The 17,728-nt window shown below is 42.9% G+C and overlaps 1 protein-coding gene across 1 annotated transcript in view; it reads right to left on the bottom strand.

The window, feature by feature from the left end:
* The window catches only part of Pde6a (phosphodiesterase 6A), a 114,345-nt gene that overhangs the window by 41,648 nt on the left and 54,969 nt on the right, over window positions 1–17,728 (bottom strand). Inside the window, exons 8-12 of the mRNA XM_004664767.2 lie at window positions 16,441–16,488; window positions 15,751–15,900; window positions 7,023–7,166; window positions 371–436; window positions 65–211 (exon numbers count right to left, since the gene is read on the bottom strand). Of these exons, the coding sequence (XP_004664824.1) occupies window positions 65–211; window positions 371–436; window positions 7,023–7,166; window positions 15,751–15,900; window positions 16,441–16,488 (555 nt within the window). The remainder of the gene's footprint in view (window positions 1–64; window positions 212–370; window positions 437–7,022; window positions 7,167–15,750; window positions 15,901–16,440; window positions 16,489–17,728) is intronic.

The following is a 17,728-nucleotide window of genomic DNA, read 5'->3' as shown; positions in this document are numbered from 1 at the left end:
GGAAGGAAGGAGGGGAAGGGAAGAAATGAGAAGAAAAGGGGAAAATGAAAGATCTTGACCTTACCTCTTGTGGAATGTGGAATTTATCCACCACTTTGAGCTCATAATACATCTGAATCCCACATTTCACCAGCTCCAGTTCTGTAAGGGGCAGGTCACTGAAGTGGAATTTATTAATTTCATATTTCTCTGGATCTGGCAGCTCTGCTTGCTGTATCAGAAGTGGAACCAACTGATGAGGCGACAGGAACTGTCCTGGTCCCCAGCCCCGCTCTGCCAGGATAACCAGGGAAGGGTGAAAGAACACAGACAGCCACCAATACACACTCAGGCACCTGAGCCGGGTCTGCCTCAGGGCCAGGCCACTCACCAGGATCTCAGCCAGCTCCTCTTCCTCACAGTCCCAAGGCTCCTTCCCATACACCTCTCTGGTTTTCTGCCAGGGCCAAAAAAATAAAGAAAAAGACATAGGTTATTATATCAAAAGCTCAACTAGGGGGCTGCAGAGATGACTCAGCAGTTATGCACTTGCCTGCAAACCCTAATGCCCTGGATTCGATTCCTCAGTACCCACATAAAGCCAGATACACAGAGTGGTGCATACATCTGGAATTCATTTGCATTGGCTAGAGGTTCTGGAGTGCCCATTCTCTCTCTTTTCTCTCTGTATCTCACTGCTTGCAAATAAATAAATAAAATATATATTTTTAAAAAAAAAAAAAAGCTCAACTAGGAGCTGGGCAGGCATGGTGGAGCATGTCTTTAATCCTAGCACTCCCCAAGGTGGAGGTAGTAGAATCACCAAGAACTCTAAGCCTCCACTCTTCCATTTCCACTTTGCTTCTTCCTCCAACATCCTTGCAACAGAATTGCCCTGGAGCCATGGGAACCTGCATCTGCCACTTACTTGCAATGTTATTGAATGCCTCTGAACTTCAATGTCTTCATCTGTAAAATGGGGATGATAGGGCTGGAGAGATGGCTTAGCGGTTAAGCGCTTGCCTGTGAAGCCTAAGGACCCCGGTTCGAGGCTCAATTCCCCAGGACCCACGTTAGCCAGATGCACAAGGGGGCGCACGCGTCTGGAGTTCGTTTGCAGTGGCTGGAGGCCCTGGCGCGCCCATTCTTGCTCTCTCTAGCTCTATCTGCCTCTTTCTCTCTCTCTGTCACTCTCAAATAAATAAATAAATAAATAAATAAAATAAACAAAAATGGGGATGATAAAGGTCTTTAACTGATATACTTGATAGTGCAGGGTTCTTTGGTTTGTTTTTTGGGGTGTTTGTGTTTGGTTTTGTGTTTTGGTTTTGGCAGTGCTGAGGATGGCTCCCGGGTCTTGCACAGGCTAGACAAGCACTCAACCCCTCAGCTACTCTTCAGGCTTTTATCTTTGAGACAGGGTCTCACTAAGCAGCCCAGGCTGGCCTCAGCCTTGCTATGTAGCCCAGACTGGCCTGGAATTTTTTTTTTTTTTTTTTTGAGGCAAGCCCAACAGACTGGCCTTTTATTTAATGCAAGAGAGCAAGAGCAAGAGGGAGAGAAAATGAAAATTGGCGTGCCAGGACCTCCAGTCACTGCAATAGAACTCCAGACATGTGTGCTACCTTGTGCGTATTGGCAACCTTGCATGTTTGTGTCATCTTGTGTGTCTGCATTACATGAGAGCTGAAGAGTCAAACGTAGGTCCTTAAGCTTTGCAGGCAAGCACCTTAACCGCTAAGTCATCTCTCCAGCCCATGGCCTGGAATTTTTGATTCTCTAGCCTCAACCTCCTATGTGCTGGGATTATAGGCATGTACCTCCACACCTGGCTTGCAAACTCGTTTTTAAGCAAAATATGTGCAGTTAATTGTATGTGGTGACATACATATAATCTCAGCAATCAGAGGGAAAGGCAGGAGAATTACAGGCTCGAAGCCAGCCTTGCTCTGTAGAGAATGTCATTGCAGCCTGGACTATATACCAAAATTCTGTCTCAAAAAAGGGGGGCTGTACATAGGCTGTTACCAGAAAATTTTCAGTGCCAGGGATGGGATACCTTCCAGTGAGTGGCTGGCCAGGGAGGTCCCTGATGCCCCCCCAAAACATTACTGGCCATTGCCAAGGCTCTTGGTTTCCCCCCAGGAATAGATGGTATCCACATACTTGGGCTGCAAGGTCACTGAGAAATCCTGCTGGATCTGAACTAAACACCTCTTCTATGTAGATCAGCTTACAGAAAGCTGGAAAAAGCTACAACACTGCATGCAGTTCAATGGGAGAGAGAGAAATCACTAGTGGAGATAAATAACAGTGGACACTACAAACCTTAAGTTTAGCCAGCCAGCCCAAATAAGCCAACAGGTACAATGGTGGCATGTCTGTTATGGGGGAAACCAACCACCACACTTAGACTGGAGGCCCGCTCCACAGGTGGGAATACATGCCTGATATGGAAAACCTGCAATAAGGGAAGTCATGAGCCCTAGGGTGTAACGTCTGCTGGTGTCTGGCTAAATGTATATACTATGCTCACCAAACTGCGTGCTAAGCACTTTTCTTAATGTTCATACTCATATATTAATGTTACTCTTACTTTTGGTTAGAAAAGCTTCTCTTTTAAATGGTGGTGACCTTGGGATGATGCAGAAGGCATTATGGTGCTGGGAAGAAGTGACTGAGGATTTCTCAGCACTGAAATATGTCAACCACACTTTCCATGGCTCAGGATCATTGCAGAAGAGGTGGCAGAAAGAATATAAGAGCCAAAGGAAGGGTAGGACACCTTATAATGCACTCTTCCAGACATAAAATGGCCTGGATATCCATGACCTTGCAGTGCCTAACACTACTTATATAAGACCATCATAATAGAAGGAAAAGATGATGATATTAAAATTAAAAAGAGACCAATTGAGAGGGGGAGGGGGTGTGATAGAGAGTGGAGTTGCAAAGGGGAACATGGGGAGGGGGGAATTACCATGGTTTATTGTCTGTAATTATGGAAGTTGTCAATAAAAAATTTTTAAAAACAGGGTAGGGGCTGAAGAAATGGCTCAGTAGTTAAGGTCCTTGCCTGCAAAGCCTAACAACACAGGTTTGAGTGCCTAGTACCCACATAAAGCCAGGTGTACAAAGTGATCATGCATTTGGAGTTTGTTGACCTCCAGCCATAGGCCCTGGCACACACATACTCTCTCTCTCACACACACACTCTCTCTCTCTCTGTGTGTCTCTCTTTCTCTTTCTGCTTTCAAATAAGTAAAAATAAATAAATAAAAAGATGAAAAAACAAAATTGATGCTAAAGTAATGTACATGAGGCATTGTCATGGTATGGTATGTGCATATATAGTGCTTAGAATACACTGTCTAGGGATAGTGTACGCATATGTAATACATATGAGGGACATTGTCCTGGCATGGTATATGAAAAGCACTGAGATAAAACCATGTCATTATGTTTTATTGTTACTCCTGACTGGGAATGAACAAACTTTGACCATGGTCCTGGGTCCTCCTTTCATTTGCTAGATGATCTGGGGCAACTTTTTTCCCTCTCTGGACCATCCACGTACCAGAGTAGGGGACTTAACCCACTTAGTTTTCTGGGTACTTTTTTTTTGTTATTGTTGTTGATTTTTGAAGCAGGGTCTCACTCTAGCCCAGGCTAACCTGGAACTCAGCCTCCCTAGCACCACCATGCCCAGCTTGTTTCTGATTTTTTAATATTTTATTTTTATTTAATTATTATTTGACAGAGAAAGGACAGAGTGTGAGAGAATGAATGTGCCCGGGCCTTCAGCCACTGCAAACAAACTTCACATGCATGTGCATCTGGCTAACATGGGTCCTGGGGAATTGAACTGGATCCTTTGGCTTTGCAGGCAAATGCCTTAACCACTAAGCCATCCCTGCAGCCCATTGTTTCTGATTTTTTTTGATCCAGAGAAATGTCTGTCAAATTCTAGTTGGTTCATGAAAGCTGTGCCTTCATTGAGTACATATATCCATCATTTGGCTGAGATTATGGATGGAATCAAGCAAACCATGAAGCATTTCATCTAAACCAGATGTCTTCTCTTCCAAATTGATAGGGTATGGGTAAAAAATGATTGTGTTTGCTCTGATATCTTCCCAGATTAAGAATGGTTGGCAGAGGGCTTAAGTAGCAGGGAGCCACAGGTTTAATCCTAACACCACATAAACCAGGTGTGATGCCACACACCTGTAATCCTAGCACTTGGGAGATGGAGGCAGAAGTTCAAGGTAGGGCTGGAGAGATGGCTCAGCAGCTAAGGCACTTGCCTGCAAAGACTAATGGCCTGGGTTTAATTTCCAGGACCCACATAAAGCTAGATATACAGAGGCACATGCATCTGGAGTTCATTTGTAGTGGCTGAAGGCCCTGACAACCCATTCTCTCAGTCTGTCTCTCTTTTCTCTATCTCTCTGCCTGCAAATACATATAAAATATTTTTTTTTAAGTTCCAAGTAATCTTTGAGCTACATAACAAATTTGAGGCCAGCCTGAGCTACATGGGGCCCTGTCTCAAATAAATAAATACAAAGAAAGAGAGAGAGAGAGAAAGGACGGAAAGAAGGACAGAAAGAAAGGAAAGCTAGAGAAGGAGGGATGGAAGGAAGAAAGGAAGGAAGGGTCAGTCACTGAGGATATTGGCTTGTATTATTTCAACTTGTGAGGAGTGTACACTGACTTGAAAGCTCCATGGAGTATCATATTCAGGACATTTGACTAATTCAACTTGCTTGTAGAATCTTGGTCTCTTTAACATCAAAACCTCAGGAATAATGAACCACTGATTCTCACATATATTTGAACATCTAATCCAATTTCCCACCCCAGATAGTTAGGAAGAAATCCCTCACTGTTTCAATTATATAGTTAAGAAACATAGAAATTGTATGGCTGGCTTGGAGACTGCAAAACTATATGGTTGGGCTCTGGGAATTCATCCCAAAACAAACAAACAAACAAAAAAGCTGGTCATCCAGCGCAGTTAATCACTGCTTCTGTGATCAGCCTGCCCTGTTCCCTGTGCCTTCCTCAATACAAAAGAATTCCTGATTACTACTAAACTTTCAATAACCTTAGGCCACTCTCAATTATAGGTAGAGACAGACCCAACATACTTTAACCCCCAAATTCACCCTTTGAAATTCCCACTTTTGGGGCTCCTGTTTAGTCAATGGATGCTTTCTTGCATATGTGATGTTTCTACCTGACTGTAATCTCTAAATCTCATTTAACAAAGCCTATTACACATTCCTCTACTGGCCTTGAGGATATCTCTGGGCCCAGAATATTAATGTTTTATCACCCTGGAGGCAGAGAACCCCTCCAGCAGAATGGATACCCCTCTCCTATTCCAATGGGATTCCTCATAATAGCATCTGGATACTTGACCACTTGGCATCAGTTTGGATCACTCTTGGATGGGGTGCTCGCCATTTCCAGAAGCATCTCATTCAGAAGAGTGGCAAATAATTTGTTCATTTTCCTGATTAAGTGAAAACTAATCACACACTAGGTGATGTGGGGACAAGTTTCTCCCACTTTGAGCTCAATTTTAGAAATCCATACCCTGCCACTTTTCTAGGCTGTTTATAAAGCATCAAACAAGATCATAAATGAAAATTTGTTTTATAAACTGTTCTACTTTTGTTTTGCTTTTTGGTTTTTTTAAAAATATTTATTTTATTTTATTTATTTGAGAGACAGAGGGGGAGAAAAGGAGAGAGAGAATGGGCACTCCAAAGCATCCAGCCACTGCAAACAAACTCCAGAGGCATGCCCCATTTTATCTGGCTTAAATGGGTCCTGGGGAATCAAACCTAGGTCCTTTGGCTTTGTAGGCCAATGCCTTAGCAGCTAAACCATCTCTCCAGCCATGTTTTTTGTTTTTTTACAGTAGGGTCTCTCTCTAACCCAGGCTGACCTGCAGTTCACTGGAATTCACTATGTAGTCTCAGGCTAGCCTCAAACTCATAGCAATCCTCCTACCACAGCCTTTTAAGTGCTGGGATTAAAGGCATGTGCCACCACGCCTGGCTAACTTTGTTTTTATTTATTTATTTATTTATTTATTTATTTATTTATTTATTTATTTATGAGAGAGAGAGAGACAGAGGATGGTCACATCAAGGCCTCTAGCCACAAAAAAATGAACTGTAGACGCATGTGCCGTCTTGTGCCTCTGGCTTACATAGGTACTGGGGAATCAAACATGGATCCTTAGGCTTTTCAGGCAAGTGCCTTAACTGCTAAGTCATCTCTTCAGCCCTTGTTCTATTTTAAGACAGTCTGTTGTAGTCCAGGCTAGCCTCAAACTCACTATGCAGGCAAGGATTAACCTGAACTTCTGATTCTCCTGCCTTCACACCTACTCCCCCAGTCCTGGGATTACTGGCCTGTACCACCACACTTTTTTTTTTTAAATTTGGTGCTGGGGACTGATCCTAGGACCCCATGTATGCTAGGCAAGTGCTCTGCCACTGAGCTACTTCCTCATCCCTAAACTGCGAAGTGAGAGACCTGAGTGAGGACTCCCGCCCCCTTCGAACTACTGCTTTGCTCACCAACCGCTCTCTGTCACTTACTGGGGTTCTTCTAATTGAGCTGACCCATAGGAGGGGGCTCTGAAGAACAGACCCTCATCCGCTGCTGTGTCACATAAACATTTCTGTCATAATAGGGGCTGATGTTGGTTGTCTCTGTGTCCAGTACCAAGTCAACCCTGAGCTGAGTGAAGACTGGAGGCTTTAGACCTATCAAGCCAGAGTCAGGCCTCAAGACTGGTGACTCTGCGAGGTGTACTGGACTTCAGGCCACAAAGGGCTGTCATTAGTGACCACTCTGCCACTCGCCCACCCATCCATCCGACTCTGAGGCCTTCTGCATGTGGGCTAGGCAGGAGAGAAAGGACGGTGGTAACCTGCACGCAGGCTGGACAGGTGCCTGGCCTGCCTCAGTCTGCCCGTCCCTCCCGGGCACAAAGTGAAAGAGTAAAGAGAGTTACGCACCAAGATTTTCTGAATTTCTTCATTGTCACACTTCACGTGATATTTTACAATGTCCTGGAAAATATCCTTCCTATTTTCAAGTTTGTTCATGGACTCATAAGTGTCAGGATTTAAGACAGACCATCCCAGGAACTGAGTCAAAGACTGTAAAGATAAAAAGGTAGAATTAGAGACAGCAGCAGGCTTGATCCCGACCCTAACTTAGGGCAGGATTCTCAAGGTGTCTGTTTTTGCAGCTATAAAATGGTTTTGATAAGCTGTGTGCTGCCAAATAGGCAGAGATTTTGTGAAGAAACAATAAAATACTGTGTGTAGGGGCTAGAAAGATGGCTCAGCAGTAAAGGTGCTTGCGTACAAAGCCCAAAGACCTGGGTTCGGTTTCCTAGTGCCCTCATAAAGCCAGAGGCACAAAGTGGCACATGCATCTGGAGTTCATTTGCAGCAGCTACAGGCCCTGGCATACACATTTTCTCTCTCTCTCTTTCTCTCTGCTTGAAAACAAATAAGTAAAAATACTGCCTATAAATGCATTTTAAATAAAGTTCTGACCTACATGGTGAGTGAGAGGTATAGGTGCTTTCTTCTCAGTTTTCATGTGAACCTAAAACTTCCCCCCCCCCATGAAGGTCACTGGTTACATACTTTGGAATGCGTAGTATTGTGGGCACATGTGCACATCCTATGCACACACATTGGGAGGCCAGAGGAGAACATTTGGTGTCCTCCTCTATTACTCTTCCACTTTTTTCCTGGGATGAGCACCAGTAATTCTCCTGTCTCTTCCCTCCCACCACCAGACTGGGGTTACAGTCATGCATGGCCATGCCTAGATTTTATGTGGGTGCTAGAGATTGAACTTAGGCTGTTTCAAGCCCTCATGCTTGCAAGAGCACACCAAGCACTTTCATGAGCCATTTCCCCGGCTCCTTGATTACATTTTTTTAAATGATTATTCATTTTATGAGAGTGAGAGAGTGAGAGAGAGAGAATTGACATTCCACTATTGGCCACTGCAATAGAACTCTAGATGCTTGTGCCACCTTATGTGCATGCATCACTGTATGCACATGTATTGCCTCGTGCATCTGGCTATGTGGGATCTGGAGAGTCAAACCTGAGTCCTTTGGCTTTGTAGGCAACTGCCTTAACCACTAAGCCATCTCTCCAGCCCCCTTGATTATAATTTTTAAAAGGAATGTAGAGGGGCTGGAGAGATGGCTCAGTGGCTAAAGGCAATTAATTGCAAAGCCTAACAGCCTGGGTTCAATTCCCCAGTACCCATGAGTAAAGTGGCTCATGTGTCGGGAAGTTCATTTGCAGTGGCTACAGCCCCTGGCATACCCATATCCTCCCCGCCTCTCTCTGCCTGCAAATAAATAATAAATCAAAATATTTTTTAAAAAAGCAATGTGAGCCGGATATGGTGGCTCATGCCTTTAATCCCAGTGCTTGGGAGGCAGAGGTGGGAGAATCACTGTGAGTTCGAGGCCACCCTGAGACTACATAGTGAATTCCAGGTCAGCCTGGGCTAGAGTGAGGTCCTACCTCGAAACACCAAAAAAAAAAAAACAAGCAATGTGAACTTCTGTGGCAGCATGGGGCAGTACAGAAGTGAGAGTGGAGAAATTGGCCATATTTAGGATGGTGCCACTGGTGAGTTCCCATTCCTCCAGATGGTCAGGGACCCATTGCACAGCTCTGGAGGCCCAGCTCAAAGCTGGTAGACTCTGAACCCTAGTGATGCATGATGTTGGGGTTCATGAGGGGTCCCCCAGAAGTTATGAATCCCAACTTTTGGGTTCTGTCCTACCTTTAATAAACAATTAATAAAGATGGACTTAAGAAGGATGAATCATTAAGCTTATTTAAGGGGAAATCACAAATTGTGGAGTTTATTTAAAGGAGGTTGGGAAGGAAGGCTAAACATGTGGAAAAAAGGAAACATGCTCTCATGTGGAAACAATCACTGTCTAGGTTATGAGGTACATTTAAGAGAAGCTGAGGACTTTAGAAAAGGAACAGAGTTGTAAGCACATGGGAAGTCGCACTTAGATGTGTTTGTAGAGTGACTCGGAACACACACGGCATCTGCCCTGTGCTTTCCTGAAGAGGGAAGTATCAAAGCCCGAAAGAAATTGAGGGTCTTTGGGGAAAATAGAGTAGAGCCACAAAACACATGGAGGGGGACTTCCGGTTAAGATGGCAGCGTAGGTACCACGCCAAAACAGCCTGGGGGGAAAAAAGACCAAAAAAACTCAGCAAAATACACACTTTTACTAAAAAGTGAGGTGTATAGGAAGTTGAAGCAGCAGCGGAGAAGTAGGAGAGTTCAAGAGCATACAGAGCCCACACAGGCCGGCAAAAGCGGCCCCGGCAGCTCCGCCAACCACGGCAGCAGCGGGGTGCACCAGAAAGCCGCCAGGCTCGGCTCCAGCCGCAGGAAAAGCCAGGTGCGGGATTTTCCCCTCACACCGCGCTCTCCGCAACTCAGGAAACGTGAAGGGAGAGCGGCAGTGAGCAGCGGAGGAGCAGACCGCGAGGTAGAAGAACGCTTGGAGCAGCGAGAGAACCAGAGCAGCTGCGGCTCCCTCCCCTCCCCCACCGCCTGAGCCCAGCTCCAGCGAACAGAGCAGCGGCCCGGGACCCGGCCACACCAACTTGAGCCGACAGCGGGACCCAAGCAGGAGCAGAGTTTGGCAGCAACATCAGCAGCTCCGGAACCGGTACCAGCGGCCCCAGCAGCAGAAGACCCAGGAGCGGCAACAACAGCAGACCCAGCAGCAGCAGCAGCTTCAGCAACAGCAGTGGCTCCAGAAGTGGCAGCTACAGCAGCAGCAGCAGCAGAGGCAACAGCAGCAGTGGGCCCAGCAGCAGCAGCTTCAGCTGCTGACAGACCCAGCAGAGGCAGCTTTTGCAGCAGCAGTTCCAGCAGTGGGGGTGCTGATCTGCAGGGCCACAGTTGCCAGGCTTGGTTTGCCCCACAGGAAAAGCCAGTGCCCAGCTCCAGAAATCAGAACAGCAGCCCGATTACCCAGGGAGCAACTTGACTGAGACCAAACTCATCCAATGTAACTGGGTTTGCACCAGGAAAGGGTCTCACTTGGTCCCAAACTGACTTGGATCCCTCAACAGACCAGAAATCTTAACCTCTATGTTGATAGAGGATCTGGTTGTTATAATAACTACTCTGGCATACATACTTGGGGCTGTTTTTGACTGAATGGGTACAGTGTTTAGTTAACTTTTAGAATCTACCTGTATTTTATTCCATTCAGCCTACTTGAATACCCCCATAGCAGGGAAACTCAACCCCTAGGAGCACCTTTGTAGATACTCTCAGAGTCTCAAGAGCCACATCTAACACCTTTAGCTCCTACCCTGAAAATATATAACATCAAATCAATTGATACAGCTAAGAATACACAGCTAGCTAGAAAATCCAAGCATTAACTTAATCCAAGATGCAAAAATATATACATTATAACACAAGAAACACTAAAAAGCAAGACGATATAAATCCACCTAAAAGTATTAATGCATCAGAAATGACCTCCAGTGAGAACGAGTTAGAGGAAATGCCTGAGAAAGATTTCAAAAGAATGATTGTAAATATGTTCAAAGAAGTCAGAGAACAAATCAAAGGAGTCAAAGAGGAACTTAAAGAGGAAATCAAAGGAATCAAAGAAGATGCAGGACACCAATTTCATGAAATAAAGAAGGCAATATGAGACATAAATAAGGAAATAGAAATAATAAAGAAAAACCAGTCAGAATTACTAGCAATGAAGAACACAGTTAATGAAATAAAAAACTCTGTAGAAAATCTCACCAGTAGAATGGATGAAGGAGAGGACAGAATATCTAAACTAGAAGACCAGGTGGCAGATCTAATACAGGCCAAAAAAGAGAAAGACAAACTTATAGAAAAGTATGAGTGGGAATTTCAAGATATTCGGGACACTATGAAAAGATCCAATATTAGAATTCAGGGCATAGTAGGAGAAGAATTTCACTCAAAAGGCATAGTAGGTGTCTTCAACAAAATCACAGAAGAAAATTTCCCCCAAATTGGGAAAGAGGTACCAATGCAGATACAGGAAGCCTTTAGAACCCCAGCCAGACAAAACCTGGAAAGAACCTCTCCTCACCGTATTATAATCAAACTTCCAAACACACACACCAAAGAAAAAATATTGAAAGCAGTTAGAGAGAAAAATCAAGTTACCTACAAAAGTAAGCCCATCAGGATTACAGCAGATTATTCAACACAAACTTTTAAAGCCAGAAGGGCTTGGAGTAATATATTCCAAGTTCTGAAAGATCACAACTGTCAACCAAGGTTACTTTATCCTGCAAAGTTATCCATTCAAATAGACTGAGAAATAAGGACATTCCATGACAAAAGCAGGTTAAAGGAGTATTTGAAGACAAAACCAGCTCTACAGAAAATACTTGATAGAATCCTCCATGCTGAAGAAAAGGAAAAGCACACATATAAGGAACCTAGAAAAAACAAGCAATACTCAAATACTAGTTAACAGAAGAGAGCACAGGTAGAACCAGAACCACAAAAAAAAAAAAAAAAAAAAAAAATGGCAAACATAAATACACACCTTTCAATAATATCTCTTAATATCAACGGCCTCAATGCCCCAACGAAAAGACATAGATTTGCAGACTGGGTTAAAAAGCAGGACCCTACAATTTGTTGTCTCCAAGAAACTCACCTTTCTACAAATGATAGACATTATCTTAGGGTGAAAGGTTGGAAGACGGTGTTTCAAGAAAATGGGCCTAGAAAACAAGCAGGGATGGCTATCCTAATATCGGACAGGGTAGACTTTAGTCCAACGTTAGTCAAGAAAGATAAGGAAGGTCACTTTATATTGATTAAGGGCACACTCCAACAGGAGGACATTACAATCCTAAACATATATGCACCTAACATGGGGGCTCCCAAATTCGTCAAACAAACACTATTAGAACTAAGGTCACAGATAACACCAAACACAGTGTTGGTGGGTGACTTTAACACCCCACTCTCATCAATTGACAGGTCATCCCGGGAAAGAATAAACAGAGAGGCATCTGGACTAAATGAGGTCATAGAAGGAATGGACTTAACAGATATATACAAGACATTTCATCCAAAGGCTGCAGAATATACATTCTTTTCAGCAGCACATGGAACATTCTCTAAAATAGACCATACATTAGGACACAAAGCAAATCTTAACAAATTCAGGAAAATTGAAATAATTCCTTGCATTCTATCTGACCATAATGGAATTAAACTACAAATCAGTAGCAAGAAAGGCTATAGAGCATACACAAAATCATGGAAACTAAACAATACACTACTAAATGATGAATGGGTCAATGAAGAAATCAAAAAGGAAATCAAAAAATTTATAGAGTCAAATGATAATGAGAACACAACATACCAATATCTCTGGGACACAATGAAGGCAGTTCTAAGAGGTAAATTTATAGCCTTGAGTGCCTATATTAAGAAATTAGAAAGGTCGCAAGTAAACGACCTAATGCTTCGCCTTAAAGCCTTGGAAAAAGAAGAACAAGGCAAACCAAAAATCAGTAGACGGGAAGAAATAATAAAGATTAGGGCAGAAATTAATGAAATTGAAACAAAAAGAACAATCCAAAGAATTAATGAAACAAAGAGTTGGTTCTTTGAAAGGATAAACAAGATTGATAAACCCTTAGCAAATCTGACCAAAAGAAAGAGAGAAGAGACACAAATTAATGAAATCAGAGATGAACAAGGTAACATCACAACAGATTCCAGAGAAATTCAAAAAATCATAGGGAGATACTATAAAAGCATATACTCCACAAAGCATGAAAATCTGAAAGAAATGGATGATTTCCTTGATCTATATGACCTACCTAAATTAAATCAAAATGAGATTAATCACTTAAATAGACCTATGACAAACATGGAGATCCGAACAGTTATCAATAATCTCCCAACTAAAAAAAGCCCAGGCCCAGATGGAATCACTGCTGAATTTTACCAGACTTTTAAGGAAGAGCTAACACCATTGCTTCTTAAGCTTTTCCAGGAAATAGAAAAAGAAGGAATTCTACCAAACTCCTTCTATGAGGCCAGCATCACCCTGATACCAAAACCAGGCAAAGATAGAACAAAAAAAGAAAATTACAGACCAATCTCCCTCATGAACATAGATGCAAAAATTCTCAACAAAATATTGGCAAACAGAATACAAGAGTATATCAAAAAGATCATTCACCCTGACTAAGTAGGCTTTATCCCAGAGATGCAGGGATGGTTCAACATACGCAAATCTATAAATGTAATACATTACATAAATGGGTTGAAGGACAAAAATCACATGATCATCTCATTAGACACAGAGAAAGCATTTGACAAAATCCAACATCCCTTCATGATAAAAGTCCTACAGAGACTGGGAATTGAAGGAACATATCTCAATATAATAAAGGCTATTTATGACAAGCCTACAGCCAACATATTACTAAATGGGGAAAAACTGGAAGCTTTTCCACTAAAATCAGGAACAAGACAAGGGTGTCCACTGTTCCCACTTTTATTTAGTATAGTTTTGGAAGTCTTAGCCATAGCAATAAGGCAAGAGACACACATAAAAGGGATACAAATTGGAAAGGAAGAGATCAAGTTATCATTATTTGCAGATGACATCATTCTATACATAAAGGACCCTAAAGACTCTACTAGCAAACTGTTAGAGCTGATCAAAACCTACAGCAATATAGCAGGATACAAAATAAATACACAGAAATCAGTAGCCTTCATATATGCTAACAACAAACACACAGAGGATGAAATCAGAGAATCACTCCCATTCACAATTGCATCCAAAAAAAATAACGTACCTTGGAATAAACCTAACCAAGGAAGTAAAGAATCTCTACAATGAGAACTTTAAAACACTCAAGCAAGAAATTGCAGAAGACACTAGAAAGTGTTTTTATAATAAAGTGTATTTATAATAGCTGGGAAATGGAATCAGCCTACATGTCCCTCAACTGATGAGTGGATAATGAAGATGTGGCACATTTATACAATGGAGTTCTATTCAGCGGTAAAGAAAAATGAAGTTATGAAATTTGCAGAAAAATGGATGGACCTGGAAAGGATTATACCAAGTGAGGTAACCCAGGCCCAGAAAGCCAGTGCCACATGTTCTCCCTCATATGTGGATCCTAGCTACAGATGATTGGGCTTCTGCATGAGAATGAAAATACTTAGTAGCAGAGGCCAGTAAGGTAAAAAGGAGACATAAAGGGTAAATAAAGGAAGGGAGGAGAATACTTAATAGGTTGATATTGTATATATGTAATTACAATGATTGTAATGGGGAGGTAATATGATGGAGAATGGAATTTCAAATGGGAAAGTGTGGGGGTGGGGAGGGAGGGAAGTACCATGGGATATATTTTATAATCATGGAAAATGTTAATAAAAATTAAAAAAAAAACATGGAGGGAGTTAAGCTGAGACTTTTAAATATTTTATTTATTTATTTAAGAGGAGAGAGAGAATGGGTGTGCCAGGGCCTCTAGACACTGCACATCAACTCCAGATGCATGCACCACCATTTGCATTTGCATCTGGCTGACATGGGGACTGGGAAATCAAACCTGGGTCCTTTGGCTTTGCTGGCAAGCTCCTTAACTGCTAAGCCATGTCTTCAGCCCTAAACTGAGGCATTAAAGAAAATTAGGGTAGAGCTGAAGAGAAACTGAGGCTTTTAGCAAGAAATTAGGGTAAAGCTGTAAGCACATGGACTTGAGATAAACTGAGGCTTTTAAAGAGAAATCAGGGTAAAGCTGCTGGCACAGGGAAACCAGAAGCTAAGAGCTGGTGTAGGGAGACCTGGGAGGAGCCCACGAGGCATCTGCCATGTGCTTTTAGAGGCATTGAGAGAACAAACAATGAGGCTCAATGGAAAAAAAAACTGAGAGGGTTATCAAAGAAGAAAGTAAGAGATTCAGAGGAGAAATGAGCGATGAAGAGGTTACACTCATGGCTACCCTAGTTTAGTGTAAGTACACAGGTAGCAAGTCTAGAGTTGGTCAGAGCACACATGTGGTAGATCTGGAGATCAGTGAAAAATCATACATGTATGTAACTAAAGGGAGAAGTTATCCCAAACTATAAAACACAGGTAAAAAGAAAAGTTTAGATCAAGAAACAACACAATGCTCTCCTATCCTATCCAGCCAGGCTGGGTGGGATAGAGGCCAGACTCACATGTGTTTGAACAGCACAGGATAAGAGCTGAAGAAAACCATACACACACACATGCACACACACGTACAAGCACACACATGCACAAAGAACCATGTCTAGAGAGCAGAGGGAAGGGCTTAAAGGCCACTGCCTTTATAGCATCAGATTCAGGTACGTAAGGGGAAGAACTGATTGGCTAGTAAACTTGAAGGACAACCCTGAGGGTCAGCCCATCTGGGTCAGCCCACCCAGGCAGTGCAGACTATGGGCAGCAAGGGGCACTGCAGATAGGTCGTGATGAGATGAGTCTCATTTCTGTCAAGAGTTTTGTTCTTGTTTCACAGTGAGGTGGCATGCCAGCTGGCACCTCCAGGTTATTCTTGAGCCTCAATCCTTAACTGATGCTGGCTATAAAAAGCTAGCTTTCTCCTACCCTTCACTAGCAGCAAAGGGCCGCCTAGTACCCCATACCTCCATGAGGGTCTCGTCCATTTCATCAAAAGGCTTTCCATCTTTGCGATTGTAAAACGTGGCCACCCCGACAATTTCTTCCTTCTTGTTCACAATTGGCATGGAAAGGACATTTTTAATCATCCATCCAGACTCGTCCAGAGGCTCTTTCTACAAAAGAACAGCTGGGCTTTATGCCTCCATTAGTTCTGGCCTGCACAGGCAACTGGAATAGACCGGGGCTGGGGCAGGACCTTGGTTAAGTAGCTGAGGAGAGGTGGTGAGAAGGCTAGAACTTGGTGGTCTTTGCATGGGGTTAGGTTTAGCCACCTGTAAACACTTTGAGCAAATAGCCCTGGAGTCTGCAACTCCTTAAACCAGATAGTGATGTCATCCCCAGGATGTCAGGGCCAGTATGTGCCCGGCAGAGTAGTAGATGTCAGGGACACAATGAGGCAAGAAACATCTCAGACAGTGACCAACCAAGCAAAGTCCCACGGTCAGAAAGAAAAGCCTGTGAGGAATAAAACTGACAAGGAAAATTATCCTATCTCCCCCTTCCACTGGCACATTTTTTTTTTAATTATTCAGGTTTTTCCTTTATTCAGACTGCTTCCCAAGAAAGTAAATGGATCCTAATGCATTCTAATGCTCTTTCTGGAGACAAAAAAAAAAGTCACACGACTTAGAGAACAAACCAAAATGGTTTACCTGGAATGCAAAAAAGTCCTCTGCAGGTGCATTCATGATATTGCAAATCTGAAAGAAGAAATAAAGGAGCTCTAGTTAGACCTGAGCTAGCACCCAGGGAAGTGCTCTGTTCAGAATGCTATGTCCTTGCCCAAGGCATTGCCACCATCAAGCAGGCATACTCCCAATGGTTTGGGGGTTATTAACTGAGGTTACTGGATAGAAAAATCATTTTACAAGCCGAGTGTAGTGGCACACGCCTTTAATCCCAGCACTCGGGATGCAGAGGTAGGAGGATCACCGTGAGTCTGAGGCCAGCCTGAGACTACATAGTGAATTCCAGGTCAGTCTGGGCTGGAGCAACACCCTACCTCAAAAAAAAAAAAAAAAAAAAAAAAAAAAAAAAAAAAAAAAAAAGGAGAGAGACAGAGAAAAGAAGAAAGAAAGAAAAATCATCTTACAAACATTACTTTTTTCCTTTTTTCTTTCTCTCTCTCACTTTTATACTCCCTCTTTCCTTCCTCCTTTTTTTTTCCAAGGTAGGGTCTCACTCTAGCCCAGGATGACCTGGCATTCACTCTGTAGTCTCAGGCTGGTTTCTAACCAGCAGAGGTAGGAGAATTGGGTGAGTTAGAGACCATGGTCAATACGGCAACTACCCAGGCAGGCATTCTTCTCCTTCCTTTTGAATTCTCTGCTGGCTCCTTACCCACCATGCCGCAGTAGGTTACCTGCTGGTTTTCACCACCACATCTGCTTTCATCAAAGCCAGCAATCACCTCTCAATTACCAAATTTGACAGGGTTCTCAGTTCATTTTTTTCTTATTTTAAAATGATATTTGTTTATTGTGCATGTGTGTGTGCATGCATGTGTCACAGGGTGCAGTGTGGAGGTCAGAGGACAACTTTTAGGTCAGTACTCACCTCCTACCTTGTTTGAGAAGTAGATAGCATTCTTTTTTAAGTATTTTATTTATTTGAGAGTGAGAAAGAGGCAGATAGAGATAGAGAGAAAGGGCATATCAGAGCCTCCAGCCACTGCCAACAAACTCTAGATACACGCACCACCTTGTGCATCTAGCTCTATGTAGGTACTGGGAATCAAACTCTGGTCCTTAGGCTCTGTAGGCAAGCTCCTTAACTGTTAAGCCAACTCTCTTGCCCCCTAGATGGCAGGACAATATTCGAGGCTGCCTTCTTGCCTGTATGTCTATACAAGCATCTATGTACACATATACCGGCACACACAGGCATATGTACACATTTGAACATGCACATACGTATATTTCAAAAGTCACCTGTAGATTA

Source organism: Jaculus jaculus, chromosome 13 (assembly GCF_020740685.1).
Source record: "Jaculus jaculus isolate mJacJac1 chromosome 13, mJacJac1.mat.Y.cur, whole genome shotgun sequence".
Taxonomy (NCBI): Eukaryota; Metazoa; Chordata; class Mammalia; order Rodentia; family Dipodidae; genus Jaculus; species Jaculus jaculus.
This window is presented reverse-complemented; position numbering and strand designations above follow the sequence as displayed.